This window comes from Anoplophora glabripennis, unplaced genomic scaffold (genome assembly GCF_000390285.2).
Source record: "Anoplophora glabripennis isolate ALB-LARVAE unplaced genomic scaffold, Agla_2.0 scaffold2, whole genome shotgun sequence".
NCBI lineage: Eukaryota > Metazoa > Arthropoda > Insecta > Coleoptera > Cerambycidae > Anoplophora > Anoplophora glabripennis.
Window position 1 is genome coordinate 392,162 of NW_019416325.1, and position 19,953 is coordinate 412,114.

At 34.7% G+C, this 19,953-nt stretch overlaps 1 protein-coding gene across 5 annotated transcripts in view; it reads right to left on the reverse strand.

Moving 5' to 3' along the window:
• Positions 1-19,953, reverse strand: part of LOC108916979 (protein eva-1 homolog C) — a 229,593-nt gene that overhangs the window by 12,850 nt on the left and 196,790 nt on the right. For 3 of the 5 annotated variants that reach the window (XM_018723361.1, XM_018723365.1, XM_018723360.1), the window contains 4 exons: positions 19,220-19,440; positions 10,956-10,991; positions 5,914-6,052; positions 1,416-1,565 (listed from right to left, as the gene is read on the reverse strand). In XM_018723361.1, coding sequence (XP_018578877.1) covers positions 1,416-1,565; positions 5,914-6,052; positions 10,956-10,991; positions 19,220-19,440 — 546 coding nt within the window. The remainder of the gene's footprint in view (positions 1-1,415; positions 1,566-5,913; positions 6,053-10,955; positions 10,992-19,219; positions 19,441-19,953) is intronic. The other 2 variants (XM_018723363.1, XM_018723362.1) reach the window with 2 other exon arrangements.

Genomic DNA, 19,953 nt, shown 5'->3' on the forward strand with positions numbered 1-19,953 from the left:
AAAACGTATATTTGGCTGCTTTTATAAAGGTTTTGGGCACTTTTATATTTTGGTAATTTTTGTATAAACTATAATATAGTTCAAAAAAATTAGCATAATTTTTTTTTTAGTTAGAGTAAATCTGACAAAACCAGCGTTTTCAGCGAGTCCGAAAACGTATATTTGGCTGCTTTTATAAAGGATTTGGGCACTTTTATATTTTGGTAATTTTTCCTACGGAATATACATAAACTATAATATAGCTCAAGAAAATTAGCACAAAATTTTTATTTAGTTAAGAGTAAATCTGACAAAACTAGCGTTTTCAGCGAGTTCAAAAACGTATATTTGGCTGCTTTTATAAAGGTTTTGGGCACTTTTATATTTTGGTAATTTTTGTATAAATAAACTATAATATAGCTCAAAAAAATTAGCATAATTTTTTTTTTAGTTAGAGTAAATCTGACAAAACTAGCGTTTTCAGCGAGTTCAGAAACGTATATTTGGCTGCTTTTATAAAGGATTTGGACACTTTTATATTTTGATAATTTTTCCTACGGAATGTACATAAACTATAATATAGCTCAAGAAAATTAGCACAAAATTTTTTTTTAGTTAAGAGTAAATCTGACAAAACCAGCGTTTTCAGCGAGTCCGAAAACGTATATTTGGCTGCTTTTATAAAGGTTTTAGGCACTTTTATATTTTGGTAATTTTTATATAAATAAACCAAGAAAATTAGCAAAAATTTTTTTTTTAGTTAGAGTAAATCTGACAAAACCAGCGTTTTCAGCGAGTCCGAAAACGTATATTTGGCTGCTTTTATAAAGGTTTTAGGCACCTTTATATTTTGGTAATTTTTATATAAACAAACTATAATTAGAATCAAACTATAATCAGAAAATTAGTATAAAAATTTTTTTTAGTTAGAGTAAATCTGACAAAACCAGCGTTTTCAGCGAGTCCGAAAACGTATATTTCTACATATCATATACAAATATTTATTATTTTTTACCTTTAGCGGAAAACTTTTTTGGGGACGCCTATGAAAGTCATTAAATTTTATTGCTACATGTTCAATTGACTTCGGAAAGACTATCCTTTAATGTCATTATATATTTTTACATCAATGGGGGGCGAAAAGCAGAAAATTAAAAAAATCTCGAATGTTTCGAATAGGGAACAGCATATCAATCCATATGAAGGATAGATATATAAAAATTTTCACGACGGAATTTGAAGATGTTTCTAAAGGTCCCGTTTGCAGTTACACCCTGTACAAATTATTTCTAACGCTATATGCTCACGACAACTTTAGCGTGTAGTAAAACTCAATATGAATGCCATAAAAGGTCCCAGATTGAACCATTGGTGCGTTCAAACCGTTTTATTCATATAGGGAGAAATCTGTATAATAAAAAAAATAATCAACTCACTTTCCTCTGGCACACCCTGAGGTTGAGGGCACTGGATGCTCTCGTACTCCGTCCTGCCGTAGCTGGCGCTGTAGACGGCTACTCTCGAGTTGGGATTGCACTTCAATTGGATTCGCTCATTCTCGCAGGCCACTTTACTTCGAAACTCATCTGAAAAATGTCGGTTCTATTTAATTCTACACGCCGTGCGGCTAATTCTCTATCTGCGGTCTATTCCGACAGTAAACAGCCATCCAACTCCTTTGTATATCTTAAACAACTGCGTGAATCCCTCGCTATTCGACCTAATACCAAGCGGGTTCGTTTTGTGTTGCATTTAAACAATTTTCCATTTCATCGAATCATTACATTCGAAGGAAAAGTAAATAATTAATGAGTTTTATTTTATATAGGTACCGGAAAAATATCTTTTGTAGTATCTAGGTCATCTTTGGACGTTAATTAACTAAAAAGTATCCCCCTACTTTTGTTATTTTATGCAGGAGTCCGTCTTCTGTGAGATATAATTAAGTTTTCTTTTCGCGTGACTGTATACCTTCCCTGAAATTAAATCTTTACTGAAATATCCGCGTAAATATTCGTCGGGGCGTGCGACTGTCCGTATTAATTCTTATTAAATTCTCAAATTGGAATCGTGTTAAAACATCCTACACCGTATCCGCGATGAAACAAGGTTATTTCAAAATATCTTTTCTCACAAATATATTTCCGTTAATCGGACTCGTCGTTATCTGCACAACAGACACTCGATAGAGATGTAAACATCACTGGGAGCAACTTTTTTTATATATTTCTTTAAGGCTGGGAGACTGAAAAGTTCAAACGGGATTAAATGAAGTGAATGGGGCGTAAATTGAGAATCTTTCTCAACTATCAGGAGCCGTTTCAGCGAAAAGCTGTAGCTCTAAAAACTCGATACTTAATTTCAACCCAACGGACAATATAAACAGGACGAATCTCTTTTCCGTCTAGGAAAAATGGTAACGACGAAAGTTTTCGTAATTTCTTGAAATTTTAAAGCAATATACTGGGTGTTCCACCTACGAGGGATTCTTCCGTAACTTTCTTTACTTGGCCCACATGATTCCAGGTACTTTTGTGAAAACATTTTTTTTTATAAATTTTACAGTTGCAGAGTTACAGAAGAATCCCTCTTAGGTGGACCACCCTGTAGATGTACAGGGTGTCGAATTTAATCTTCCTTGTGTTTATTGGAGAAGAGCATTCCTGCTTCTCATATGACCCCGGACAAAATAGTCAAGAGGATTAATGTCGGGTGACCGATGAAGTCATGATACTAGATCTGTCTAAATCAACAAATTTTGTGAAAATTTACGTGCAGCAAAAGGTTTCGCTTCATTTAATCGGAACCCTTTGATTTTATGATAATTTTGCAAGGACAGCTTTTCGTCTAAAATGTGATCAGTGATTTAAAAATTTTTATGTAATTTCAAGAAAACCCATAGGCGTAGAATTTTTTTAAAAAAAGGGGACTGACTGCCCGCCTACCACGCCACTGGTAGTTGTAGTGAATAGGTCATTTTTAAAGAACAATGTCGCCATAAGTCATACTTAATTTGGTTTCCTTATTACTTGCTGTTTTATATGAACTTTTTGTTTAAAATCAAGTTCTCTATCAACTGTTAAAGTTAGTACGGTTTTCAAAGGAAGCCCTGTACATTTAACCGGTATAAAGAGCATAGGTTCAACATTCGTTGTTCATCCTTTTGGCATATTTCCAATAGGGCCGCAGGAAGGTTATAAGAAATCCATTTTTTGGGAGTTTATGTGTCAATCTCGGATCCCGCCCCATTTCACAACTTATACGAGCAACGCCAGCAAGTGTCGGTGGAGTAAATGCTACGTTACTGTTGCTCTCGCTCCCCGCCCTTGTTTAGCCTCAGTTCGACTCGTTAAATTTTCAGCGTCTTCAAACTAGGAATCTCGCGACACTACGGACTACGATTTATTTCACGCTTGCAGATTTCGTACTGAATTTTATATGTCATCTCCCGATCCGTGGAGATTTGCATTTTTTCAGGCACTTAATTTTTTACAGAACAGAACACGAACATTGAAGCGAAACAGCTGATTTCCCCAGTCGTCTTGACAGAGCAGCGGATCTTAACTTTGTTAACAAAGTGCTATGGACGAATGAGTGAATGTTTTGCCCCCTCCCCCCCTCCCCAGACGGTCCGAAATTTTGTTACTTCATTTTTAGTACAAATAAAACAACAAGGAACCAAAAAATAAACCCCTATAATGAAATTATAAACTCAGTTCTCCATCTTTTGTACAATTTTTTTTTTTTGACATCACCTGTGCAAACACCCCCCTAAAATCCATCTCTGGATCCGCCCCTGGGTACCATACTACCCTTTGAAAAGCACAATAAGGTATACGTACTACAAACGGAATAATTAATTGAACATAGTGAAAACGTCAACGTTTTGTCGTCCAGTACAGATTAAAGACGCAGTAAAAGCTAGGTTAGTGACCGACTACGGTGGGCCAAGATTCACTCTCGATAAACCTTCGTAGGCCAGCGGTCAGGAGCGGTCCGAAAAGGGGGTTTTCGTTAAGGAATTGTGACTTTTGGTTTATAACACGAGATGTGTGGCGGTATAATAAAAGTTAGAACAGATAAATACTAGCCGGTGAAATATCTTTAAGTGGTTTCCCATGTTTGGAAGACCATAAATAATGCCCTCTGCGACGCAGGAAATAAACTGCTTAATTAAAATTGAATACGGAACATCCGCAGTTTAGTGATGTCAATTTATTTTATTTCAAGTGCATAGTGCCAAACGCAGTTGGCTCTGTTGTGGCGCTTTCCGTGACAATTCGAGCGGACCGGCCACTGACGTGAAGGGAGCCGGCAGCCCCGATACAAATGCAATTAGATTAAAAAAATGCAAATTGTGAGCGCTGGAAGCGTATGCTTATTTTAAAAATAGACTGATATAAAACAGTTTCAGCTTCCTGAATAATTCGTCCGTTTTAAACTTCAAACAAAACGCGAAAGGAAAAGTATGTTAATACACACATCACCCCGAGCAGAACTAGTTGTTGACGTGTTCCAAAAAAGATTGAAAATTAAATAAGCAAGTCCGCGATAATCGCATTTCCTTGCCTCCTTTATTAGGCCTGGAAAATAAGCTGCGAAATGACCATTTCGCGACTTTTTGTTTCGGCAAGCTGAATTTATCACTATAGGTGCTAAATATTATGTACAATAACATATTATTTTTTTTGACAAACGATCCTAGCTGTTGCACTAGGTGTTGCGGGTATTATTCAATGCCGGTAGGGGCATATAGCCCCCGGAGTAGTTGTTTCTCGCAACACCGACAATTAAAACATTGTCTTCGCCCTCTGTTGGTGGCAGTCGTGCAACAAATACCTGCAATATAGCATAGTCAGCACGACAGATGGAGCCCTTTGCGCTCCCGCGTACAATAACATTAGTTTCCACAGTCATAAAAATGGGGGGAAGATTGTTTACAGGGTAGTTAATTGTATAATTTTTACATAAATTCACGTTTTTCGCTTATAACTTTTTTCCGTTCATTTCCACGAGAAAACAGTAAGGTACTTTTTTTTTCGTCTTCAAAAGACCTACAAAACTAGCCCTCGAGCGTAAAAAAAAAATATTGATTAGATCATAAATAAACTTCTTCTGTTTATAACTTTTGATCTAATCAATATTTTTTGACGCTCGAGGGCTAGTTTTGTAGGTCTTTTAAAGACGAAAAAAAAAGTACATTACTGTTTTCTCGTGGAAATGAACGAAAAAAAGTTATAAGCGAAAAACGTGAATTTACGTAAAAATTATACAATTAACCACCCTGTAAACAATCTTCCCCCTATTTTTATGACTGTGGAAATTATGTTATTGTACATAATATTTAGCATCAATTCAACTTGCCGAAACAAAAAGTCGCGAAATGGCAATTTCCCAGCTTATTTTCCTGGCCTGGGAAGTGTCTGAGTTTAGTTTTGATATTTGATAAAATTATTTTGTTTCAAATCCAGACGTTCTCCTTTCTGTTACTCTGCAAGTAATTCCAGCGTTTCAGGTTCTGTTACGTGTAAAAACAGGAAGGTGTTCCGTTTCGAATAAGAGAGCTCGAGTTACTTTCTTTGAAAAGTTATCAAAACATTTGTCTAACGCGGATCAAGCGCACTTATATAAAAACTTTAATATTTTTGTATTTTATTTTTCACGGGCAGAAGCAGAAAACGAAGTTGGATAACTCGGAAAATGTACCGCGATATATAATTGTGGCTCACGGTTCTAGCTAATCCAACTTCTCCCAACTCTTTAAGAAGTATCAAGATTTACATCTGCCGTTCTCTGGGAGTTTTACAACATCAAAGGTACGAATAATTACAAGTACAAAACGAGTCGTCCACAATTTATATCACGAGGCATTCAAACTATGACGAAATTTATAGCAGCGCAGTATTTTTGCGACTATAGGTATTCATTACTTACATGGCCTACACTTGTAAGCGACTTCGACGTACTTTCGAACTCCCGGGCAGGGGTCCCCCCCGAAGGTCTTCGGATTCGGCTGGAACTTGCACTGACGCTTCTTCTGGCAGGTCTCCACCACGGTCTGCAACAGCGAGTACTAGGTACCGTCAGTCAGATCAGCTGTTTTCAACCCTCGAGAGATGATACGTATATATGTATGCGTGAAGAAGCAACAGCCCAGTCATGTTAGCCACACCGATAATATGTACAAATTGCTATAGTTTCGATTATTGTTTGCGATCTACAAGCATTGAAAAGTAAACGTTCCTTTATTCGCCGTCAATAAATAAGCAGTTATAACAACGTTTCTTTTTTATTCATAACTTGGTAACACACAAATAACAAAATTAATATTATCACTACCAATATTCATAATTAGGCTTAGTGCGGCACGGAACTTAACAGGACCGTAGTCAGATTACGAATGAAAATATTAATATGTTTACAGAAAATATGTGGCAACATAGTACTATTACCAAAGAGTAAGGCTAAAAGGAGAAGGTAAGGTAGTCGGATTTTTGTAATTTTTGATATTTATGGTACGTGTAGTTTGGACCTTGAATAAGAATTTTCCGAAGTAGTTCGACGCAACGTTCATAAATTACCGAGATAATCGATTTTGAAGTTTTACCTGACAGCTAAATCCACTAGATGTGACACATTCTTTAACTGGGAGCGTGGCCTAATTGGTAGCGTTCAGGACTGACAGTCACGAGATCGTTGCTTCGAGTCCGTCGCGTGACATTTTTTTTTTTTTTTCAAAACGCACCATATGTTTTTTTATTATTTTTTTCATCTCGAAAATTATGAACAAACGAAATATTATAATAAATACTTATGTATATGTAGGAATATTCTTCAAATATTTCATTAAAATGCATGATAAACAATATTTATTATGAATTAACAATAGTTTCTTAAAAAAAAACAAACGAGGTCAGGTAGGTTTTTTATTTTATTTTTAGTATTTGACATTTTACGCAGTGTGGCATAAGCCAGAATGATAGTTATCGTCGAACAAAAATTACAAAAATCCGACTACCTTACCTTCTCCTTAAGTAGAGGATAAAATACCTTTTTTCCTAGTGCCCGGAATGTTTAAATTTGTCGTTTTGCTTAAAATCAATGTAATAAGTAATTGTTCACTTCATATTGATTTTTTTAAGTTAAAAATGACTTTTAGCAGTAATCCATATTTTTTTCATCAAAAAACGTTCATGATTCTAAAAATAATGAAAAATTTGTTTTTAAATTTTGTTTAACTGCTATTTGTACGATTAACATTCGAAACATTAGCAAAATCTTTCATTTTTATAATCAATAAATAAGTAGTTATCTGTAAAAAATAAATTAATGGAATCCTAACAACGCCTCGATTGATTTTTTGCGTTGCTAAATTCGTTGTGATGAAAGGTTTTTTAATGCTTTCTGATTCATTTTCAAGGAAACGAAGTATTTCCGTTAAAAAAAAACGGAATTTAAAACTTGGGAATTATTACAAGCTCGATAAAATTTGTTCGTGATATTTATTTTTCCTTTAATTTAAGGGCAATCTTATCGACTTCCCTTTGTTTTACCCGGGCCGATCTTCCAACGCAAACAGTGTAATATTTCAGGACACTGGAGTCTGAATATTTAATGGGGTATTCAAACCTCGGCTATTGGCATATTTTCGCATTGTTTTTATGACACGACCCAGTCAGATTACTGAATAATCATGCAAAATTGCGCAACCCACAATAAGCCTTTTTTGCTGTCTCACCCCAAAGTGCTTTATATGACTGCGGCAGCTATATTCTCATAGTGCTGCTGCGCTGCCAAGAAAAATAAACAGGAAGAAACCCCATTTCACCCTGAAACCTCGTAAACAGTTCGGTGTATTAATTACTCAATAATATCAAAAACGTGAGATTAAATAATTTTCGCTAACCTTTTGAAAACAATAAAAAAGAAAGGAACGCCATATTTCTGCTTGTCGTAGTTACATACGATAATAAATACCTATCTTTTATTAACATTCGAAACATTAGCAAAATGTATAAACTGGAATTATACAGGGTGTGGCGTGTATAAACTATAAAAATTAAACTACAGCTTCCTAACGATATTGGTAATAGAAAAGTCTTATACGAAAAAGTTCTATTTTTGCGTTTTTTTTTCGTAAGCTGCGTAAACAAATCGTCGTTGAATGATAGAAAAATACTTCTCAATTTTTGGGGAATTTTTCAATGCAAAAGTACAAATTAAGAAAAATAGATATTTAAAAAAAAAACTGATATTTTCTTATTATAATAATTAATAGTTAATTAATAATTTACTATATTAAATGCATTGTTGTTACTGCAAGAGTTCGCAAACAAACCACATCCGTAATCATCTGTAGTTGCCAACTGCGTGCACTAACTAAACTCCTTTAAAATATGGAACAAAATAAAACTTGCCATTTCTAGAGAAAATGTTGAAATTAATCCTCATTAGCGCGGATATAGGCATGGCACCGACGCACCCAATTTTGGCGAATATTTTCCTAAATTCCAGGTATTCCCCTAATTGTGTCAGCAGCTTCAAGTACACGGTTTCGCAATTCTTCCACCAGCAATTGGAGTATTGTAAACCAATGACTTCAAGTGACTCTAAAGACCGAGGTGGCCAGGCACAGAACCAAAGCGCTGAGGAAACATATATGGAGGAGGCCCATCTTGAAGATAAAACATGCGTGCCCGAACTGTAATGCCACATCGTCCAATAATTCAGGCAACCGGTTCTCCAAAAAGTCAGCAAATGTTGGTCCATTTAGTCGTTCTTCAAGGAAATAGGGACCCACAAGTACATCGCCTATTATGCCAGCCCAAACATTTATCGAGAACCGATGTTGAAAATGAGTTTCCCTAATCGCGTGAGGATTTTTATAGGCCCATATCTGTTACACAAACATAAGCAGGAAAGTCTACTTGATTGGCACATTGCCGTAAAAACCATCTGCAAAAACGCATTCGTTGATCATAATCCGGAGGTAGAATCTGTTGAACTGGTTGCAGATGATAGGGGTGCAACAACTGGCGCCTTAAGATGCGATGTACGGTACGAGATGAGGTTCCTACTTGCTGTGCGAGTCGTCGAGTACTAATTGTGGGGTCTTCGTCAAGATTTTCCAACACTGCATCTTCAACATTAAGGTTCACTTGCTGACCATATTCTTCCCCTCGAGGAATAACACTTCCCGTATCTCGCAGCCGCTGAACGCACTGTAGGATTGATTGTATTTGCACATGGGGGTGACGCTGTGGCCATCGTTCCCGGTACAACCTAGTCGCCGCGAGCGCATTTTCTCCGGCTGCACCATACACTAACACCATATCGACACGTTCGGAAATAGTAAATGCATTGTTTTCTCTAAAAAATTAAGCAAAGTAACAAATAAGAATCTCGTTTTTAATGTAATCAGCACGCTATTCTTATTTTTTACTTCTTTATAAAAATTAGACTGTCACTATCGTGGAATAACAAAATAAAAACTTTTGTCTGGAAGTTTTTAATGAATAACACAGGATCGGCCTTCATTTTCGTTGAATAAATGAACTTTAATTTACAAAAAAACGCGAAGATGGAACTTTTTCGTATAAGAGTTTTCTATTTCGTCGGGAAGGTGTAGTTTAATTTTTATAGATTATCACGCCACACCCTGTATAGCTACAAAATGGGTTCCAAATTACAACCGAGTCAATACTCTTTAAAAAACGTTTCCCATGACTGGACTGCGTCGGCAGAAGCAAGCCACGTTGCACTGAACATACCTGCATGCTGAATGCTATAAAATGTTAGTGTGTTATATATCATCTTCTCTAGTGAATCGTTCTCATTGCATTTTCATTCATACGTGTTCTTTGTTGGTATAAATTGCTGCCCATTTCGAATGCGTAGTTATCTTATATCCCCTGGTATTGACATTTTGATTAAATTATAATCAGAGGAGATCTCAAAGCTATGTCTTTCATAAGAGAGTGAATAACTAGAGATATTGGAACAATACCGATTTATATTCCATTCCATTCAGTAACGTAATGGAAAATCCTCCATATTTATTTTAACAGTTTCTCTTTTGATAGAATATTTTATTTTCAACTCTTCAAAAGAAACACACAGGCCTTCTATGTCATGAATTAAATATATTCTATTACGAATATGGTAAATTGCGATATTTATGGAATTTAAGTTATTACACAAACGCCCTTTTGTGCAAGCTTTTTCTATCTGCAAAAGCACATATCGTTTTATGCTTAAATTCTCTACAAGTGGCCGATGTTAATATCAATACCGAAAATTTCCCAGTGAAATAGGTAGCAATTTATGCAATTTTGTTTCACGAGGCCCAAAATCTAGTTTGTCTTTCCAATTTAGTACGCGAGATTGAATAAAAAAATAACAGGATCCCGTCACAAATTCAAAATAAAACGGAATTCGCATTTTAAAGATAAATAAATAAGTTTTGATGTGTGGTCCCACTGTTCTGTATATGACACAAACAATGTAGTACATAGATACTGTCCATCCGCATTTATATAAAGGCAATATAAATAAAATAAGTGCTTTGCCCAGGAAGATTTATATCTCATGTTCGCTGTAACTGACCTTAGGCATTAGTTTCCGAACAAGGAAATACACTGCAGAAAGTGAATAAAAAAAGAGTTGCCCCGTTCGACAGAGACGAGCTCGCATGATATAAAACAAATTCACGTCGCACAAAGAAGTATTCTCGGTTGTTTGTATAGTAAGAATGTTATATTATTTATTATTCTTGAATAAATTTGTGGCGCATCCTGTTTTTAGTGCTAATGAACCACTAAACCGTACACATAAACACTGTTAAACCAAATGGCAAAGACACGAAATTGGGTCTACGAGTTAAGCGAAATAATAAGCTGTTGTGTCGCAACCTAGCGTGTTCAGCGATGGGCCTATATAACTGAATACATGTATATTAAGCTATAATGATCACTTACTCTCCCCCAGTTGCCTTCAGATCCTTCCCACTTACTCTGTAAATAAGCATACAAGCGAAGCTTTTACAAATATATTTACAGCTATTTGTACAGGCTCCGTACACATAACTCGACCAATTCCATAATTAGAGGGTTAGTATTAGACCATTCTTACGTACTACATATAAATACCAACGCGAGTCGCCCTCAACTCGGTTGCCGGACACCTACAGGGTGTCCTCGGATAAAAAATGACCTGTTTCTTTCAAATATATTTCAGTATCTTTGGTAGACACTTTTAGGGTATGATGACTCATTTATACAGATTTTTTTCACTTCCATGGCCTTAGCTAGAAGTTTCAATGGTGGTTTCGTCTCCACAGACCCTAGCTCGAGAACAACAAGGGCAGGTCAAAGATTCCCAGTTAAGGCCAATGAAGTGAAAATACCCAATAAATGAAAAATAATTTATACAGAATCACGAAATTGTCGAATTGTCTCCTGCAAAATGTAAGTTTTGATGTAGCAAACTTTTTCTACAGGGTGTAAGAGGTTTGACTGCCATTACTTCAGCATGAGGTAGAGTAATCATAAATGAACAAAAAAGTTGTATATTACAGAGGCGTAAGATTAACAATTTCCAAAATACAGCGAGTATTAATATTGGGGAGATTCATCACAACGTGACTCAGCTCTTAACCTAACGCTAAACATCTGATGCATACCACGTGTGCACGCGGCAGACTTGTCCTAAGGAAAAAATGTAAATAACATCGATTTTGTAGTACGAAGATAGCGTTGTGCTTAAATTTTAGCTCGAATTTTAATAATTATGAATCTCTTAAAACAGGGACTTAACTTTTAAACAAATTATGAATTTAAAAAATATGTAATTAGAGTATCCGAAGATTCACGTACTCCAAATAATCATACGTAGTAAAAATAATTCAGGTATTTACTAAAAAGCGAAATTCAGTAATATTTAAATGCACTAGTACAAAACAAACTACAACATATGCTCAAAATGTCCACCATCATTTTCGATGCGCTGGAAAACACCTCAAGAAAAGGAATAGCGGCACGAAAAAAACACTCAGACACGGTCCAATTCCAGATTTGTGTATCAAGTAGGAGATTTTGATAATTTTTTTCTCGTAAACGGTTGAGTTTAGGCCCCATGTCGTATAAGGTTTTTTTGTTTATTTTAATGTATTCTATCGTCTGTTAAAATTAAGGCAGTCAAACTTCTAACACCCTGTAGACCCATAATTTTTCTCATTGCTATCATTCTTTATACTTTAATTGGTTTAGAAGATATTAAAATAACATCTTGCGACAACTTTGACTAAGAAACACCCTGTAGAAGTTTGGCAGTCGAATTCGGAGACACACCCTGTATAATCACAGAGACAACAATGTTGTCATCAAACATGCATTAATGATATGTTTCTCCTTTTCGCTCTACAAGATGAAATAGCTTTAAAAATCTATACAGAAACATTTTACCAATCAAGTTGAAAATTTAAAAAACTAGAAGGTGCTAATTACACTTTACTAGTGGAACTACTTTAATCTAACCTTATTTAGAATTAAAACCGCACTAGAACTTAAAACAATAAGATGCGTTTCTCTTGCCTCTAAATTAATTATCATCTTTACATTTTTAGTCAATTTATCCATATTGTGAAATACAAAAAAGTTAATTATATTTATAATATACTCCATCACTACGGCACAGGTCCCTCTTCTACCAATGCTTACAAACTGGTTTTCGAAACATTGCTAAAATTGTAACTAACGAGAAATAATATTTCATCGAGGCATTATTTGGCACAATTTTCTTGTGTTTCGATCCCATTGAGTTGTTCCGTTCATAATGGAACACCCTGTGTGTGCATCACCGAGAGAAAGAGAGATTATAAAGAATTATTTTTGTTTTGAAAAGAGGTGTTCACCGATCTTTTTGTTTTATTCCGGAACATCGATCAAAATAGATGTGCAGGCAGATGTTTTGCCGTAGGTGTTAGCCGGTTTGATTGTTTCCCGGGTAATACCGTCAGTTTTATTTTGGGCAATTTCTAAGTCTCTCTGGCTGTTTAATCAAATAAGTGGCAATGTAGCGGCAAATGACCGATAAATCCGTAGGAACTTTATAGAGCACTTCCGGTTTACCACGTACTAGGCCAGCGCAAGAAAATAAAGCCCCAGAATTTAAGCTATGACTTTACAACAAATTTGGCTAAATGGTCAAACGGTCCAACTTCCAGCCCGATAAAATGCAACTGCGAATGAGGAGAACCGAAATTAAGCCGGGTCATTGAATGGAAAACACTCGAACTGCGAGTAAACAGTATCTCTATTCATGTTATTGAGATGTTGGTTGCCACCGCAGTGTCTATTTGGAGTCCTCAATACATTTTAAGCACCGCCACCGTCTTGGAGTTTATATTGGGCCTTAAAAGAGCACTCTTGATCTTTGACGGCCACCGAATTACTGACCCGACACCGAGTATAATGTCACTTCATTTCGTCTGCACTCTTTCATTACGAACTGGACAAGTCTGAGACAAATTTAATATACAGGGCGATCAAAATGCAATAAGTTGCTGTCTCAACTCTATCACGAATACCCCGTATATTCTTTTTTCTTTATATCTTTGTGCGTATCCTTGCTTGATATAGTTTTGTTAATTGGTGCTAGGGTGAAAATAAAGAAGTCGACCGTCGTTGAGGCGTTTTAATGGAATTCAACTGGCGTGAAATCGCCTTGCTCTAAAACACCAGACAATTAATTAAATTTTCGATCAAACTGACATAAATTACAACTCTTGCTCTGCAAGCAAAAGTTGTACAAATATTGGCCCAATTATACCCAAACTTTTAACTGTTTAAAGAGACTTAATTCTCTTTGAATGCTACACCAACATGCACACATAGGAATTACGTTCGGATAATTCTTGTGTTAATTACTGCTTCTCTCTTCAAAGGCTAACTTTTTCGGATAAATTTCACCCAACCTTCTAAAATAACATTTATCAAAAATAGGCAATAAATACTCTAATGGCATCACTAGAAATGAAATAAACGATGAGAGTACAATTTTAATCATAAAAATGTCACAATATCGTGAAATACCTTAGATTAGAATTCGAAAGTGTAGGAAAAATCTGACAAAATGCAAACAAGTAAAATGTTAGTGAAATCAGTATTACATTCATCAGTAGAATAAATTCTTGTGTTAATTACTGCTCCGCTCTTCAAAGGCTAACTTTTTCGGATAAATTTCACCCAACCTTCCAAAATAACATTTATAAAAAATAGGCAATAAATACTCTAATGACATCACTAGAAATGAAATAAACGATGAGAGTACAATTTTACTCATAAAAATGTCACAATATCGTGAAATACCTTAGATTAGAATTCGAAAGTGTAGTAAAAATCTGACAAAATGCAAACAAGTAAAATATTAGTGAAATCAGTATTAAATTCATCAGTAGAATAAATTCTTGTGTTTCTTCAAACAAGAAGTGGCCACTACGAGTACAATAGAAGTTATAAACAAGTTCGAAGGTTTTATAAATACCTTAAATTGGGATTCGAAAGTGTAGCAAAAACGAGCAAGATATGCAGGGAAATCATTAATATTAGACTAACAAGTAGAATAAATCCTGGAGTTTTATTTTAAATATGGTCTGGACTGGAACTGGGTACCTAATAAGGTCGTTTTAAAATTAATTTAATATCAGGGCCTAAGAGAAATAGGGATGAAAGAAATTTCAGCTATGCCAGGCAATATCGAATAAAAAAAGATTAAAACACCTTTCCGACGTTCACCTACATTACTTATCCCGTGGCGGGTTCATTTAGAAATTTACAACAGAAAGGCAGAATATAATAAAAAAAAAGTATCTGACTAAAGACCTTATAAAAAAGAACGGGTCTTCCTAATTTATATCTATTACCAAAATTACCGCATATAAGTCTCGTCCGGAAGTTCTCTAATTGCATAAATGATCTCTGTTTAGGGTAGTCAAAGAAAAAAATGTAATATGTTAGTGTAAACGCGGCAGAAGTTCTAAATTAATATTACTTGATTCACGTCTACATCAAAATGCAACCCGCTAGGGGTCTATCTCGTAAAAAGGGATGGTTTTTCTTCAAATTTCGCCTGCATAACATCAAGAACGTTACTTAAAATCGATACAAGGGTTTAACGTTGTGGAACTGTGGACTCGTTTTTCTCGATATATTTTACACCATCTTTTTTTGTACGAAAGACAAAAGGGTAAGGAACGGTAGTTGACACAGACAAAAAACTCTTTCCCCACTTAATTAATATAAATATATGAAACTATATCTAAATTTTGCCCTGAAAAGTCAATTATTAAAAATCTGGTGTGGGAATAATACCGCATACGCTAAAGCCTTTCATACACAGACATGCTTATGTCTTGTTTATCTGGAGACACATTTATATGATGAAAATCTCATAGTGTGGAGTTTTCCAAAGTTCCCACCGAGTATTGATATATATCCTGCATACGCCTCCAAAGGGGAATATAAAACAGGACGAAACAGGAAACAATGGTACAGCATAGGGCCAATAAAGTGTTCTATGTGTCGGAAGTGGAACGTGATATCTGCCCACAGTGGTATTCAAAATATTTACACTAAATATAGCTGTGCACAATCAAGTTGTTTGTACACATGTCAAATTTCTGATTGTTTAAGTTTTGCGCTTTGATGTGTGTGCCCTGCTTTAGACTTTTATAGTTTTCGTGGCCTGAAAAAACTTTCTAGGGATCTACACTTTTATTATGCGAGTTGTACTGAAGATAGCAGCAAAAATTAGCTGCCCCCTCTTACATCCAAGAAGTGGGATATTTCGACAGATCCGTCCTGGTCTAAAAGTTTTGTTAAGGGAGAGAACTGTAATAAAACACAATAATTATTTTATACAAAACGACTAATTGTAAGCCTCCTCTTAGAACGAGCCGCCACTGCCTGTTTCTAGCAGAAATGTAGTTTCACCGGATTTAACCCATTTAACAAGTACAGAACCAATATTAACTTATCTATCGATCACTACCTCGGTTTGATTCAGACACAAAAGATAAGAAGTTGTCTAACAGGAATTTTATTTGGAAATTTCAACAACTACGATTTCCTTTATTTGCCACTTGCCAAGTTGGCAATTTGGTTATATTATTTTAGTTTATTGGATTTTCTCCTCCATTCGAGGATGTTCGAGGCTGAACTACGCATTAGAATACTCTACCTAACAGTATTCGTAAACAGAAATTACGCTAATAATCATTTACGGACTTAAAACAAATTAAATATTTCTCTAATTCTTTTCTCTCTTTCTCTCACAGTTTTCATAACTACAAGTTAAAAATTTCCACAAACTCGTTTCACGTGTTATCAGAAGTAGACGTGAAGATTTTATCCCAAGTTTAATTTTTATTCTAAAAAATCCTGCAGAATCGGAATGTGCTCCCAGAAAAATAAATGAACATTAATTTAAGTATTTATTTTTGACTAACCTCGTATATGTATACACTGAATACTAGACTAGACCACCATACCCAGACGTTTTTGGGGTCGCTGAATCCGAATCCCATGTTTATTTGACGAAGGTAACTCAACTCAAGGTTATTTGAAGGTCAACTCTTGGCTTTTGATGTTGATACAATTTCTGACTCCGGATTTTTAAAGAGCGAGAAATTTTACGTTCGAAGATGTGGATGAGTTACTTTTCCATTTTCAAGTTCAGTTGAAGGTTAAATCCCCTTCTCAATATATATGTATTCTGCTAATAAAGACATTATTATTATTATTAATATTCTCAGGTTGGTATCTCATCAGGATAGTGAGACGTCGGGAAAATCGCCTCTATAAAAGTTATTTGGGTCATCGGGGACTACCATCTGATGACCTTGGACTTGACCTTGAAGACCACGTTCAAGGTTATTCCTAGGTCAAAGCCATTTTTATGCCCTCAAAATCATGAAAACCAGATTTCATGAATACCAAAATCATCAACTCACTATCTTAGAGTCCTTAAGGTCACATCCAATCATGACTTAACCTCACCAAATGGTCACCTGAATCGGATTCAGCGACCCCACATGATTGTATTCATTGGATTTTTGTAAGTACTTTTCCAATGAATTTTAAAATATATGTTAGTTTTAGATAAATATTAGTTGTATTCTCATAAAGGGTAAACTTTAGACGATCTAAAAATAATCAAATTCCTTTCACAGACGGTTTTAGACAGCTTTAGTTGTCAAATAAACGTGATTTAGCTTAATGTCTCGTTGTTGGATACTGGTGAAACCAATTTCCGGTCAAACCGGATCTTGAACAAATGAACTACTATCGCTGAAATGTTTCTAATGTGGTCTTGTATCATTTTGTGCAGAGATACAGGATGTTATTTCTAAAAAAATCGGTCAACCAATAAAGCGAAAAAAGAGACTGTTTTTACACTTAAATATTACAGCAAATTTCATGTGTTAACTTTTAAAAAACACTTAGTAAATGAAAACCTAAGTGATTTCCCCAGCAAAGTTGTAAACAATTTTTTCTAACAAAAAAACCTGCAAAAAATGACATTATGATCATTTTCCGCAAGATTGTTTTTCCAGCTTCAAATTTGACGGTTATGAATTTTTGATAAAAATTTCTATTTTAGAGGTTTTTCCAGATTTTCTCTGTAAAAAATGAACCGATCGGGTCGCAAAAAAAACATTTTATAGTTTTTTTTTTATTCTCTGCAAAAGTCCTATTGAGAGTAAGACGATTCCATGATTATTTTTCGAGATATTATAAAAAAAACAAAAAATGTAATTTTTTGCAGTTTTTATAGTTTAAAAAAAAATTGTTCACGACTTTGCTGGGGAAATCACTTGGGTTTTCATTTACTATGTATTTTTCAAAGGGTAATACATATTTACTGTAATATTTAAGTGTGGCAAAAAATTTCTAAATAAAGTTCACTTGTTTTGCCGATAACATTTTCTGATTCCGAGGGACTTTTTACATACGTTTATATATTTCTTCAATCAAATATCTTGACAATAAACGAGTAAATTGGAAATATATGAGATTTATGGATCTCCCTGTACAATATGAGTGGTAAATGTAAAATAAAAGGCCTTCATTTTGATCATAAATTCCTGTTGAATACAATTTAAATTAATATTCACTTTATTGCGAACGTTTGAAATTTTTAATTGAGTTTCTTCAATATTGTGTCAACAATTTTTTGCGGGAGTAAATCTTTTTTTTTAAATAAATAACCATTTAATATATGAACGATTCTTGTTAAATTCTTGAGTTTAGATAAAATCGTATCCTAATAACCTAACATTCTGAAAAGAAAAATATTTGAGAGCAGTTGTAGCTCTTCTAGTTTCTTTTATATCGGACATGTCTGACTGGCTTCTCTATTTTCCAGAAAAGTACATGATATTTATTTGTTATATATTAGTTAAAAGCATAGCAGTCTGGTCCAATTAGGAAAAGTTTTAACAAGCTACAATCTCACGATACGAATTGATGTTTTTATTTAATTAAAATTGTCATGATATGTTTTATTTTTACTCTGGTGTAGTTAACAAGCTAGGTTTGATTCATCGGTCAACGTCATTTAGTATCCTGTCTTTTTTGATAAATGGCCTCTTTATTTTTCTCTCTCTTCCTCAGTTCACAATAAAATTAATATTAATTTTAGATACGCCCATAGAGGAAACGTAATATTTTACCAAAAATATTTCGGGTACACTTAATAATAAATTATAATAAATAAAGGACCGTCTCATATATTTTTGGAAGAAAGATGGTTTTTATACAACTTTTATTAGTTCCAAGAGCGTTATCAATCTTGTGCCCAGTGCTATTTACAAAATGCGGTTATAGAACATTGTAAAAGTCCTAGAACGGTACAAAATTACATTTCAACACTTAACAAACCACAAAAACAATTATTGTACAAACTTATCACAAATTTACATACAAAATAGAAAAAACATTTAAATAAAAACATTTCACAAGTACGAAAACAAGGACAACATTAAATTTTTGTTTACTCCAAATTCTCTCCTGATCTAACCTAAATTTAATATATCCTTTCATCTTTGTTATTTTTAACACCAGTAACACTTGACATATGCTGCACAAGGTACAAAACAACCACAGTGATAATAAAAAAAGATTAGTTAGTCAAAAATACATCCAGAGTTAGTAAATCCAATAAAATACACGTAAATACTGACCTGGATAGCATTAGGCCATAAGCAGGACACGTTGTAGCTGTAGGACATCCTGGAAATGGCGGAAGGGGTGGACCTGACCCCACATAGTGACTTGGAAGGGGCAGATTTCCCATACTGGGCTACTTCGATGGATATGCTGGTTCCCGGGGGACACTTCAAGGTCACAACTTCATCGTCGCACCCTGCTCGTTGGTAGGTCCTTAGGGTTCCTGATAATAAAGCTGGAGTCGTGAAGATGTCAGAGCACGACCAAACCACCACCGAGAGAGAAAGAAAAAAGGCTATGTTAGAGAGAGGAAGAACCACCACCAAGTTAGTAAGATCTTATTTTGTTAACAAAAATAATAAAGGGTATCTGTCTGTTATTATTTTAAAAACTATACCTAAGTATCTGGTTATTAACAGTGACAATATTTTACGGCTATTCCGTAAAGCATATGAATTAATTTTGAGCTTGTAACCGATTACACGGAATTATTAATAATGCCGTTACACATTATTAATAATTTCGTATAATTATTTATGCAACGTAAATAAATTCGTGTTTTAGTGGTTGAATGAGAGACAAATTTGTGTTGAAAATTGTTACAAATCGTTTAAATAAAATCTATGATGAGATTAGAAACGCCATTTTATATTAAAAATTATTAAAATGATACATTTCCGTGGTATATAATTTGGAGTATTCAATAATATACACTGATATTGTAAAGATTTAGTAATAGTCGCATTAT